The sequence below is a fragment of the Heptranchias perlo genome, chromosome 1 (assembly GCF_035084215.1).
Source record: "Heptranchias perlo isolate sHepPer1 chromosome 1, sHepPer1.hap1, whole genome shotgun sequence".
Lineage (NCBI taxonomy): Eukaryota > Metazoa > Chordata > Chondrichthyes > Hexanchiformes > Hexanchidae > Heptranchias > Heptranchias perlo.
Genome location: NC_090325.1, coordinates 81,582,789 through 81,596,477, shown reverse-complemented (window position 1 = coordinate 81,596,477; position 13,689 = coordinate 81,582,789). Strand labels below are relative to the sequence as shown.

The following is a 13,689-nucleotide window of genomic DNA, read 5'->3' as shown; positions in this document are numbered from 1 at the left end:
ACAGCTGGGATGTTGTCGGGGCCCATAGCCTTTGTTGTATCCAATGCACTCAGCCGTTTCTTGATATCACGTGGAGTGAATCGAATTGGCTGAAGATGGCTTCTGTGATGGTGGGAATATCGGGAGGAGGCCGAGATGGATCATCCACTCGGCACTTCTGGCTGAAGATGGTTGCAAACGCTTCAGCCTTGTCTTTTGCACTCACGTGCTGGACTCTGCCATCATTGAGGATGGGGATGTTTACAGAGCCTCCTCCTCCCGTTAGTTGTTTAATTGTCCACCACCATTCACGACTGGATGTGGCAGGGCTGCAGAGCTTTGATCTGATCCGTTGGTTGTGGAATCGCTTGGCTCCGTCAATAGCATGTTGCTTCTGCTGTTTAGCATGCATGTATTCCTGTGTTGTAGCTTCACCAGGTTGGCACCTCATTTTTAGGTACGCCTGGTGCTGCTCCTGGCATGCTCTTCTACACTCCTCATTGAACCAGGGTAGATCCCCTTGCATGTTGGCAATGGTAGAGTTTTTTTTTATTCGTTCACGGGATGTGGGCGTCGCTGGCAAGGCCGGCATTTATTGCCCATCCCTAATTGCCCTTGAGAAGGTGGTGGTGAGCCACCTTCTTGAACCGCTGCAGTCCGTGTGGTGACGGTTCTCCCACAGTGCTGTTAGGAAGGGAGTTCCAGGATTTTGACCCAGCGACAATGAAGGAACGGCGATATATTTCCAAGTCGGGATGGTGTGTGACTTGGAGGGGAACGTGCAGGTGGTGTTGTTCCCATGCGCCTGCTGCCCTTGTCCTTCTAGGTGGTAGAGGTCGCGGGTTTGGGAGGTGCTGTCGAAGAAGCCTTGGCAAGTTGCTGCAGTGCATCCTGTGGATGGTGCACAATGCAGCCACAGTGCGCCGGTGGTGAAGGGAGTGAATGTTTAGGGTGGTGGATGGGGTGCCAATCAAGCGGGCTGCTTTATCTTGGATGGTGTCGAGCTTCTTGAGTGTTGTTGGAGCTGCACTCATCCAGGCAAGTGGAGAGTATTCCATCACACTCCTGAGTTGTGCCTTGTAGATGGTGGAAAGGCTTTGGGGAGTCAGGAGGTGAGTTACTCGCCGCAGAATACCCAGCCTCTGACCTGCTCTCGTAGCCACAGTATTTATATGGCTGGTCCAGTTAAGTTTCTGGTCAATGGTGACCCCCAGGATGTTGATGGTGGGGGATTCGGCGATGGTAATGCCGTTGAATGTCAAGGGGAGGTGGTTAGACTCTCTCTTGTTGGAGATGGTCATTGCCTGGCACTTATCTGGCGCGAATGTTACTTGCCACTTATGAGCCCAAGCCTGGATGTTGTCCAGGTCTTGCTGCATGCAGGCTCGGACTGCTTCATTATCTGAGGGGTTGCGAATGGAACTGAACACTGTGCAGTCATCAGCGAACATCCCCATTTCTGACCTTATGATGGAGGGAAGGTCATTGATGAAGCAGCTGAAGATGGTTGGGCCTAGGACACTGCCCTGAGGAACTCCTGCAGCAATGCCCTGGGGCTGAGATGCTTGGCCTCCAACAACCACTACCATCTTCCTTTGTGCTAGGTATGACTCCAGCCACTGGAGAGTTTTCCCCCTGATTCCCATTGACTTCAGTTTTACTAGGGCTCCTTGGTGCCACACTCGGTCAAATGCTGCCTTGATGTCAAGGGCAGTCACTCTCACCTCACCTCTGGAATTCAGCTCTTTTGTCCATGTTTCGACCAAGGCTGTAATGAGGTCTGGAGCCGAGTGGTCCTGGCGGAACCCAAACTGAGCATCGGTGAGCAGGTTATTGGTGAGTAAGTGCCGCTTGATAGCACTGTCGACGACACCTTCCATCACTTTGCTGATGATTGAGAGTAGACTGATGGGGCGATAATTGGCCGGATTGGATTTGTCCTGCTTTTTGTGGACAGGACATACCTGGGCAATTTTCCACATTGTCGGGTGGATGCCAGTGTTGTAGCTGTACTGGAACAGCTTGGCTAGAGGCGCAGCTAGTTCTGGAGCACAAGTCTTCAGCACTACAGCTGGGATGTTGTCGGGGCCCATAGCCTTTGCTGTATCCAGTGCACTCAGCCGTTTCTTGATATCACGTGGAGTGAATCGAATTGGCCGAAGACGGGCTTCCGTGGTGGTGGGGATATCGGGAGGAGGCTGAGATGGATTATCCACTCGGCACTTCTGGCTGAAGATGGTTGCAAACGCTTCAGCCTTGTCTTTTGCACTCACGTGCTGGACTCCGCCATCATTGAGAATCGGGATGTTTGCAGAGCCTCCTCCTCCCGTTAGTTGTTAATTGTCCACCACCATTCACGACTGGATGTGGCAGGACTGCAGAGCTTTGATCTGATCCGTTGGTTGTGGAATTGCTTAGCTCTGTCTATAGCATGTTGCTTCCGCTGTTTAGCATGCATGTAGTCCTGAGTTGTCGCTTCACCAGGTTGGCACCTCATTTTTAGGTACGCCTGGTGCTGCTCCTGGCATGCTCTTCTACACTCCTCATTGAACCAGGGTTGATCCCCTGGCTTGTTGGTAATGGTAGAGTGAGGAATATGCCAGGCCATGAGGTTACAGATTGTGCTGGAATACAATTCTGCTGCCGCTGATGGCCCACAGCGCCTCATGGATGCCCAGTTTTGAGCTGCTAGATCTGCTCTGAATCTATCCCATTTAGCATGGTGGTAGTGCCATACAACACATTGGATGGTGTCCTCAGTGTGAAGACAGGACTTCATCTCCACAAGGATTGTGTGGTGGTCACTCCTACCAATACTGGCATCGACCGATGCATCTGCGACAGGTAGATTGGTGAGGACGAGGTCAAGTAGGTTTTTCCCTCATGTTGGTTCGTTCACCACCTGCCCATGTTCGACCTGATGCCATGAGATTTCATTGGGTCCAGAGTCAATGTTGAGGACTCTCAGGGCCATTCCCTCCTGACTGTATATCACTTTACCGCCACCTCTGGTGGGTCTGTCCTGCTGGTGGGACAGGAAATACTTCAAATGTTGGGGAAATTAACAAAATTAGAAATTGCTGTGTTCCTTTCCCCCATTCGGCAGGACCCCTGTCTATATTTTCCAGATGTATTTTGGTAACGTAATCCATCTGCCATCCTTACTAACCTGGGCCAGATGCACCACTCAACAGGAAATAGGATCCAAATAAGGTTACGGTGACTCAGGTTGATCTTCCAAACTATTAAGAGAACACTGATATGGGGTAATTTTGACTTTAGGCGTTAGTGTAAAAAGTGCAATATCAACGTGGCCACCTGTTAAACACTCTCCCCATTTTTATTTTCATTGAAGGTGTTTAACAGGCGGCCGAGCTTTTCACTACTCCTCTAGATTTGATTCTCGATTTCCTTATCCTTTTCATAAATGATTTTCTTTTTTTATTTGAAAGTTCAGAGACATTATGCATTGTGTGAACATCTTTTGTGCCTTTTAAAAAATAACTTTCCAGATTACTGTATGAATAAATTATTTTATTTTTGCATCTGTGTGAAATATGTATTGCATGTGTGGTGAAATACTACCAATACAAGCTACAGCATCATTCCACAGTGAGGCCTTTCTCTGCACGGTCCATTTACTGCTTTTCTCCATAGTTAAGAAATCTTTTGCTTCTTTCTTCTGCTTCGATTTTCTTATTATTTTTCTCTGCATTCAATCCTGTTCCAACCCCTGACTGTGTTCTACTGTGTCTCAGACTCTTATCATTTCACTAACACAGTGGCCTGTATATTGCTATTGTTGTTCTGTTGACACAACAGTTGCTATTGCTCCCACTCCTACTGTTTGTATATTGAGGTAGAAGTTTAACATCTTTGCAACTGTTTTACGTGAGTGCCTGGGCCCTTGCTAAATTCGGCAAGCCTTTTTTTTAGGTGGCAAGGTTGGGCGCCCGGAATGAGCAGGCATCATTTCAATATTAAAATGAGGCTCCTGTGTCCATTTTGGGACCCTTTCACAAAATTGGTTAAAAGTATTCAGAACGTGCCTCTACAGCAGCCGAACCAGCGGTCCTTAACGGACACAGAAGATGCCTGCAGGTACTTTTTTTTTAAACTTACCTTAATGTGGAGCCAGGAGGAGCAGGCTTAATGTGGAGTGAGGAGGAGCAGGCATGCTTACAATTTCATAATATCAAACTTTGAATGCAAAGCACACATTTTAATTTTAATGGGCCTGAACAAGCTCAGGTCCTGATGAGAATATATCATACAACAACAACAGCTTGCATTAATAATGTAAAGACATCTTTTGTTTTATGGATGAAAAAAACATATCAAACAATTGCGATTATTTTCAAAACCTAATCATTTTGCCTGTTGTGACATTGTAGATTATGATATATAAGGCTAAAATATTGTGAAGGATGATGTACTTACTGATTTGATAACCACTATAAAAGAAGAGTTGTAGCTTTCTGGAATGACCGCTGTGCCTGACCTGTGAGAGAGCCAGAAACGTCATTGCACAAGCTGTGCAGAAAATAATGATTTAAGATTAATTGTCAAATGTTCCACAGGCAAAATTGTCCGGAACCTTCTTCAGTAATTGCAACTCTGTGAAAGATAACAGCCCCAATGTAAACTTACTGGAGCACTGCTGTGTTATCACATCACACTCTCAAATCACACACTGTTTCATGCTCCTTTACTTATGTGAGGTACTCCCTAATATAAAATCTTTTATTTTCTCCACTTACATTGAGTGCAAACACAGGACTCTGCCTAGTGGCCACAGATGATTTTGGTCACAAAGCGAATTGTTCAAAAATGTTTTTGTTTTGCCCCGTTATATCCCCTCCCACATTCAAAATGTTATATTACGTCTCATTATAAACTCTATAGTTTGATAATAAACTTACTGGGCCCAAGGATTTTCACCCATTCAAATCAGTTGACCTCACCCTGACCCCAGCGGGAACAGGAGCAGAGGTCTCGGGCACCCACTCCGCTGGTGGAGCAGTGCTGAGGATTCTCAGGCCCAATGTTAAGGTGCTTCCTTGTAGCTTTTGTAGCCAATTTGATGCCTGCCAACTGTTGGCATTTAACACTAACAGTGCTCTGAGGGCTTGAATTGTGTGTCAGTGTTTGCTGACAAAAATCAGTACTCACTGGGCCACTCTTCACTTAACACCGCTCCTAATGCCAATGGAAAAGATGCCGGCCTTTGCACAGAATAGGTAGAAATTTCCGTAAGAACAGGATTATCGAATCGAATGCAGCAGCAGACACCACTAGAAGTACCAGAAGCACTCAAGTAGGAGCAGTGTTAAGGGGACAAGGAAGGGCAGGAATGGAAAGGATAAGGAAAGTGGGCAGAAGCTGAGAGTAGTGCTTTGGGGTGGTGAAAAGCAGAACAGCAGCACTAACTCGGGGAGAAGGAGAAGTGCGCCAGCATTAACCGGGGGGTGGGGGGAGAGTGACAGAATGAACTGGGTTTCAGGGGGAGAAAAGTGCCAGTATGAATTGGTGAAGAAAGTCTTTCTGTGAAAGGATGGGGAGCTGGGGTACATTGTCTCTGTGAGCTGGAGATAGAGTGCCTCTGAGAACAAAAGTGGGGGAAGGGTTGGACTTTGGAGGGTGACTGTTGGGGTAACTTTTGGGGATTTGGGCAGCACATAAGCATTGAGATGCACCCGCCTAGAACTTATAGGCTTCTTTTTTTAACCACAATTTGGTAACTTTGATTGATTTATATGCAGAAATAATTTGGCAATTAATTATTTCACTCATAGGTGGTAATTTTGAATTTAGGCGATAGTGTAAAACGGGCAATATCGATTATACATCTCTCCCAACTTTAATTTCCATTGAAGTCACCCAAATTCAAAATTAACCCATAAAGTTAAAGACGTGCCGTCCAGTAACCCCTGTCGGAATGTGTGGGTGCCTGGATGTCAAGGTGAGGGCTGGTTCTGGCTTCACAGAGGTCACCATGGCTGTACAGCATGCTGATACCCAGGGTCACATGTGGAGAATGGCCACTTGGGGAAGGTACTGGAGGGTTAACAATGCCCTGGAGCCATAGGCCAGCAGGAGGCACCACCCTCAGGAAACGAGGGGGCAAACAGGAAGAAGGTCAAAATAAGAGAATGATGGTAACCAAGAAAGGATGAAAAATGACCTCAAAAAATAAAACAAAGGGAAGGATAACCAAGGAATACCATTTAAATATTCATTTATCCAATAATCACACCTCTAAACAGCTGTTTATAAAGTTAACAATCTATCAATACACATGTCATCTCAATAAATTACAAAGCGACATCATTGCTGATTTTAAGAAAGACTTTGCCCTTTATCACAGTAAACTAACAAAACAAGTTTCCCACCTGTAATATCGCAGTAGGGAACTGTGGGAAAGCAGCATCAGTTTTTCTGGTGCCCAAGGTGTGAATATTGGGAGGGACCTGTCAGGAACATAAACGATAACAGATCATGTCTGAATACTGATATTTACACAGAGGTCACCTTTCTCGATGTGGTGAAAATGCTAAATTGCTGTAAATTGCGCTAAGCAGCAAACGGACGTCACCCACCACTCAGAAGTAACTAACTCACCTACAAACTTTTCGCAGGCTTCTAACTGCAAACTTGCTTTAATTGAGACCTGCAAGAAGAGCAGCGTCCTTCCCCGGGCTTCTCTGAGTGATGAGAGGTGGAAAGGATCGCTATGTCCCCTCCACCAATCAGCTTGAAGCAAGCCACACTGTGAGAACCAGGAAGCGAAGTCCATTCACAAACTGCGCAGAATAAGAACCAGTAAGTGCCAGATAAGATTAGTTAATGTACTACAACATCAAATAGAGAAAGCAAAATAAATAGAGGGTAAGATTAAAAGACTGAGATAAAATAGACAGAAAGAAAAAGTTAAAAAATAAAAATTTTCAATTTTTTATTTAATGTTTAAATGTCCAAAAACTATTAAAATCAGGAGTACTGAGACTCCACATTTTTCAAAGTTAATTTTCAGTGCCAGAGAGGTTGTTTGGCAGTCATTCATTCTTACCAAGCTGTTAAAAGTTAGTTTAGATCTGATATAACTCAGCGTACCTCTTTTCTGGCGAGATTAGTGAGTTTCCAGCTGGGCAGGAGAGCAAGTCCGTGCTGGTCTATTGATTCCTGCCTGCGATATCCCTTTAATGTGAAGCTGACAGATCAGCAGGAAATCAGAAAGAGCAAGTTACGGATTTCCACGTCTGACTGCACATGTGCGGTCACCGGAACTTGTTCTTCGATTTTCCCTGAAATAACGGTGAGCGCTGTTAGACTCACCATTATCTTACGACCAATTACACCCAATGTATTAAGGAACATTTTGCTTTGGTTTCACTTCCTGCCCTCTCTTTCTCCCCCCTCTACTAATTGTTAAGAATAAATTTTGGAGGATATACCTCTTCTGGTTCCATTCATTTTAATATAATTATCTCTGGCTGCCTAGTAATCTCTGTATTCACGTGTACTAGTAACGGGAATTATTGTGATTACAGTTGGACCCACCTTTTAAGGAGAATAATAACCCACGCTAAAGTCCGAACAATTAGAGCTATCACATAACAGTGCACTGCACCAAACTTTGAATTAAATTGAAAAAATAAATTTCTAATTAAAATACCTTTAATTTGCTAAAAGTAAAATCTTATCTTTTAACTATTTGAGAACTTACTGTAAGGTTTCTGCACCAAAAACATAGCAACACAAGGTCATAAGTTTCTTTTTGGGTTTGTACCAGGAGTAGTATGAATTCATAAACGTCCTTTGGTTCTGTGTATCTTTTGAATTCCATTTTATAATTTTTATCAGTAAATATTTACGTATCGCTTTATCAGCTATTATATGAAAGAAAGGGTGTGTGTACTTTGAAAACTCAGAAAGGCCGTTCACTACTTAAGGGGTGTGTTGTTTCATTAATAGAGGTCTCTTGTAGCATAATCAGATTTCATTCTGCAATTTAAAAAAAATGGGGTTTTGGTAAAGACTTAAGGAGACCTAACGTAGTTTTGCCACTTTGTTGTTCATTGCTATCTACTCATTCATGTCTTTTGACATTACAAATTACGGGGTTGAATTTCCACTTCTAATTGTCCAACACAATTTCAGCAAAAGACCCACAGAAACCCCAGATAATCTGTGTAAACGCCGTTTACACCATTTCTCCAGGGTTTCCGTGGAGCTTCCACTGAAGTTACGGCAGATGATCGAGAGAACCCCAACAGAAATTAATTCCCTACATATTTTAGGTTCTTGGCTACAGAACAAATTTCTAACACTTCTTAGTTTGGCATTTTCCTAGATACTGCCCTGTTTCTGAGATACTGCCCAATTTCCTACATACAGCCCAATTTCACAGGATGATAGCTGTGCCCTTTCCTAGGACACAAACTGAGCACTGCTATAATGACGACCAATCTCCCACCACAGTCATCATAGAGCACGAATGGAATTCTGAAGGTATGGCTCAGGTATCTCGGTTTAGGGGTGCTTTGCAATTTAGTCTCACTCAGGTCTCAAGGGTGGTTCTGGTGTGCTGAATACAGCCTTACAAAAGCATCTTCTGATGGAGGCCCTAGATGAGGAAGGCACCCAAGGGCATCAGAGTGATCAGCCAGAAGAAGATGCAGCAGACAACCTGTCACTAGCTGCAAGAGACATTCGTGCAAATCTGAAACAAGGCACCTTCACTTGACCACCACATCTGCCACATGAAGCGTCTTGTCCTTCCCACAACAAAGATGCCATCACCTAGCCAGTCACATGTGCATCAATTCATACAGCTCCCATGGTTGCCACCTCATCAAAGTCACTTGCCAACCCTTGACAGAAACAATATTTGCATGCACAATTTCTTAGGTGCAACATAATTTTAATTAAAGCCCAAAATTTGTGCCTAAGGCAAAATTCTGTAATCAGCGGGGAGCGCCGTTCAATGAAGTACATTGCGGGAAATTGCAGGCATCCATTAAAAATGAATGGATAGAAAATCATGGACTGCATGGCCATGATTTCCTGCCATTCGCTTCCTGTGACTATCGTTCCCCACTGAATGTGAAGGAGCATGGAGTCAGCCCTCTAATGTTTATTTCCACCTAGCTTGCCAATGATGTAAGTGTGTGATGTTTGACCTCTTAAACCTAATCCGGTGCTCCTCCAAGGTGTTACCTAAGTGCATGAGGTGGCTGGATCCTCCTACCTTACATGCCCTGGAAAGGTCATTAAACCCTGCAGCACTGAATTGCAGTATGTGGGGTTGTGAATTTGGCACTGACTTCCCTGGGTACCTCCTTCCACTGGGCCTGGGCAATATGTTTTGAGGGCCTTCTCAATTTAGTCCCAAACAATGGCTCCTTCCTCTGATTTATTTGGGACAGCAGCACTTCCACTGCAGCCTCTGAAAATGGGGGGATTCTGTGCCCTGCAGGGACTGCTCAGACATTCTGCAATGACTTGCAATGCTGCTTTCCCAAAAATTAATTTGATGAGGCTTAGCCCTTTAAGATGCTGCAGGTGTTTAAATCAGCGTACCATATCCCACCACTAAACAGGTGAGGTCCCAAACTGGGGAATTCAGAACGCCAGGAGCCTGCCCAGAATTTTCAAATTTTGGCTGACTCCAGAATATTTGGCAGGGTCAGCGTTAGGTCAATCATGTGAATTGAAATCCCATGCCCTACATCCAGTGCTGATCATACCACAAAAAAGATCTGGGGGTAAATTTTAACAGCGAGGAGGGGAACGGAGGTGGGGGGGGGGATGATTTCCAGATGCGAAACACGGAAAGTAAGTGGGCAGATTACGATCGCCTTGGTGAAGCCAATCAATTGCACTTCCGGGTTTCACCTCCAGCAGTCAGCCCGATTGACAGGCTGGCTGGCTGTTAGGCAGGAAGGCCTGCTGCAGCAGGCCGCAGCCTGGGATCGGAGGGAGAGAGGGATCATGGGCAGGGGAGAAGATTGGGGGGGGGGGCCAAGGAACAGATCGGGGGGGGGGGGGGCCAAGGAACAGATCGGGGGGGGCGAGGAACAGATCGGGGGGGGCGAGGAACAGATCGGGGGGCGAGGAACAGATCGGGGGGGGTGAGGAACAGATCGGGGGGCGAGGAACAGATCGGGGGGGTGAGGAACAGATCGGGGGGGGCGAGGAACAGATCGGGGGGGGCGAGGAACAGATCGGGGGGGTGAGGAACAGATCGGGGGGGTGAGGAACAGATCGGGGGGGGTGAGGAACAGATCGGGGGGGGTGAGGAACAGATCGGGGGGCGAGGAACAGATCGGGGGGGTGAGGAACAGATCGGGGGGGGTGAGGAACAGATCGGGGGGGGTGAGGAACAGATCGGGGGGGTGAGGAACAGATCGGGGGGGGCGAGGAACAGATCGGGGGGGGCGAGGAACAGATCGGGGGGGGGCAAGGAACAGATCGGGGGGGTGAGGAACAGATCGGGGGGCGAGGAACAGATCGGGGGGGGCGAGGAACAGATCGGGGGGGTGAGGAACAGATCGGGGGGGGTGAGGAACAGATCGGGGGGGGGGGGTGAGGAACAGATCGGGGGGCGAGGAACAGATCGGGGGGGCGAGGAACAGATCGGGGGGGGTGAGGAACAGATCGGGGGGGGGGGGCGAGGAACAGATCGGGGGGGCGAGGAACAGATCGGGGGGGGTGAGGAACAGATCGGGGGGGGTGAGGAACAGATCGGGGGGCGAGGAACAGATCGGGGGGGGTGAGGAACAGATCGGGGGGGGCGAGGAACAGATCGGGGGGGCGAGGAACAGATCGGGGGGGGGCGCAAGGAACAGATCGGGGGGGGTGAGGAACAGATCGGGGGGTGAGGAACAGATCGGGGGGGGCGAGGAACAGATCGGGGGGGTGAGGAACAGATCGGGGGGCGAGGAACAGATCAGGGGGTGAGGAACAGATCGGGGGGGTGAGGAACAGGTCGGGGGGGGCGAGGAACAGATCGGGGGGGGGCAAGGAACAGATCGGGGGGGTGAGGAACAGATCGGGGGGGTGAGGAACAGATCGGGGGGGGCGAGGAACAGATCGGGGGGGGGCAAGGAACAGATCGGGGGGGGTGAGGAACAGATCGGGGGGTGAGGAGCAGATCGGGGGGGGCGAGGAACAGATCGGGGGGGGGCAAGGAACGGATCGGGGGGTGAGGAACAGATCGGGGGGGGCCAAGGAACGGATCGGGGGGTGAGGAACAGATCGGGGGGGGGTGAGGAACAGATCAGGGGGTGAGGAACAGATCGGAGGGTGAGGAACAGATCAGGGGGGGGCCAAGGAACAGATCGGGGGGGGGGGCAAGGAACGGATCGGGGGGCGAGGAACAGATCAGGGGGGGGCCAAGGAACGGATCGGGGGGGCCAAGGAACAGATCGGGGGGTGAGGAACAGATCGGGGGGGGCCAAGGAACGGATCGGGGGGTGAGGAACAGATCGGGGGGGGCCAAGGAACAGATCGGGGGGGGGGGCAAGGAACGGATCGGGGGGGGTGAGGAACAGATCAGGGGGTGAGGAACAGATCGGGGGGGCGAGGAACAGATCAGGGGGTGAGGAACAGATCGGGGGGGGGGGCAAGGAACGGATCGGGGGGGGTGAGGAACAGATCAGGGGGTGAGGAACAGATCGGGGGGGCGAGGAACAGATCAGGGGGTGAGGAACAGATCGGGGGGGGCCAAGGAACGGATCGGGGGGTGAGGAACAGATCGGGGGGGCCAAGGAACGGATCGGGGGGTGAGGAACAGATCGGGGGGGGCCAAGGAACAGATCGGGGGAGGGGCAAGGAACGGATCGGGGGGGGTGAGGAACAGATCGGGGGGCGAGGAACAGATCGGAGGTGGCTGGAGGTCGGCTGAAGAGTCGGAGGTAGGTGGGGGTCCACCATCGGGGACGGGGGTCGGCTGATCGCGGGGTTCCTGTCGGTCAGGTGAGCTTGTTGGGCCTGGATGAATCACTCCTGCTCCTCTGGGCCCACAAGCAGTGCAATAAAGGCACTCACCCCATGGTCCCGGCCCTTCCCGCCTGCTTTCACCTGACATGAATGGGAAGCGATGGGAAATCCAAACAAGTAAGATTAAATTTATTTTATTATTCCAATACGCAAAATATTAAGTAGCTCAAGTATCCCAAAGAGGTACATTGCCCTTTTAAGTATCGGCCCATCGGCTTTAAGTGGGGGCGGGACTTCCTGGTGTCTGCTCTCCACACGCAGTCAAAGCTGCCTGGGTTAAACCCAGAAGTAGGCGTGTTGGTTATGGTCCCGATCTGAAAAAGGAGGATTTTAACTCCCCACCTGCCCCCAAACCACTCGTTCTTGGGGGTTAAAATTTACTCCCTGGTCTTTAGATTGTAGAAGAATCACCAGTATTAAATTGTAATCACTTTTATTTTGCATTGGATTGATTTCCAGTTTGACGATTGACAGATGCATCTTTTGGAATACACTCTTTCCAGCACTTCATCCATGATGCTCCTAAGCACCACCTGGTGGATTATTAATGCAATGTCACCCTTTTCTCTGTGCCAGAAAATAAAATTTCTTGTTTCAACGTAAAGAAACCTGTTAAACTCATTCATTGCTCAAAGGGTAATTAAAGTCTCTGTTTAATCCCTGTGGGTTGCTAACCTCAGACCAAATTCCCAATATCCGCCCTTCTCAGGCAGAGTTCTGCATGTGGAATGTTAAATCACAAAATCGACCCCAAAAATGGTATAAATCTGAAATTAAAAGCAGAAAATGATGGAAAAGTCTAAAAGAAAAAGGGACAGCTTCACATTTAAAGTGGAACCTTTGTCAGAACTCAGTACAAATAAGGGCAACACTCGAAACGTTGATCTGTCTTTTTCTTTCAGGTGCCGACTAATCAGCACTTTCTGGTTTTATTGCATAAGAACGTAAGAAGTAGGAGCAGGAGTAGGCCTTACAGCCCCTCGAGCCTGCTCCGCCATTCAACAAAATCATGGCTGATCTTCGACCTCAACTCCACTTTCCCGCCATATCCTTTGATTCCCTTTATGTCCAAAAATCCATCGATCTCAGTCTTGAATATACTCAACGACTGAGCATCTACAGCCCTCTGAGGTAGAGAATCCCAAAGATTCACAACCCTCTGAGTGAAGAAATGTTTCCTCATCTTGGCCCTAAATGGCCGACCCCTTATCTTGAGACTATGACGGCTAATTCTAGACTCTCCAGCCAAGGGAAACAGCCTCTCAGCATCTACCCTGTCAAGCCCTCTAAGAATTTTCTACGTTTCAATGAGATCACCTCTCATTCTTCTGTACTATGTACCGTTTTGATCTCCTTACCTAAGGAAGGATATATTTGCCTTAGAGGTGGTGCAACGAAGGTTCACTAGACTGATTCCTGGGATGAGAGGGTTGTCCTATGAGGAGAGATTCAGTAGAATGGGCCTATACTCTCTAGAGTTTAGAAGAATGAGAGGTGATTTCACTGAAGTGTGGAGTCTCATTCCTTCAGGTTTTGAATTTTTGTGGGAGATTTTAAAAATGTGAAATTTTTAATTTTATTTTTTTTCTTACTTCTCCTATCTGACTTTTTTTCTCTCTCTCTCAATCCAATCTTTCCTTCCCTCTCCTTAAATCTCTTTGGTTAAGGAGATATCCTGTTGGTTGCCCTGTTCACTCAGGTCCCAGA

At 48.0% G+C, this 13,689-nt stretch overlaps 1 protein-coding gene across 1 annotated transcript in view; it reads right to left on the bottom strand.

Annotated features, from left to right (window-relative positions):
* Positions 1 to 13,689, bottom strand: part of LOC137338985 (cyclic nucleotide-binding domain-containing protein 2-like) — a 140,620-nt gene that overhangs the window by 82,728 nt on the left and 44,203 nt on the right. The window contains exons 10-11 of the mRNA XM_068001900.1: positions 6,372 to 6,449; positions 4,420 to 4,480 (exon numbers count right to left, since the gene is read on the bottom strand). Coding sequence (XP_067858001.1) covers positions 4,420 to 4,480; positions 6,372 to 6,449 — 139 coding nt within the window. The remainder of the gene's footprint in view (positions 1 to 4,419; positions 4,481 to 6,371; positions 6,450 to 13,689) is intronic.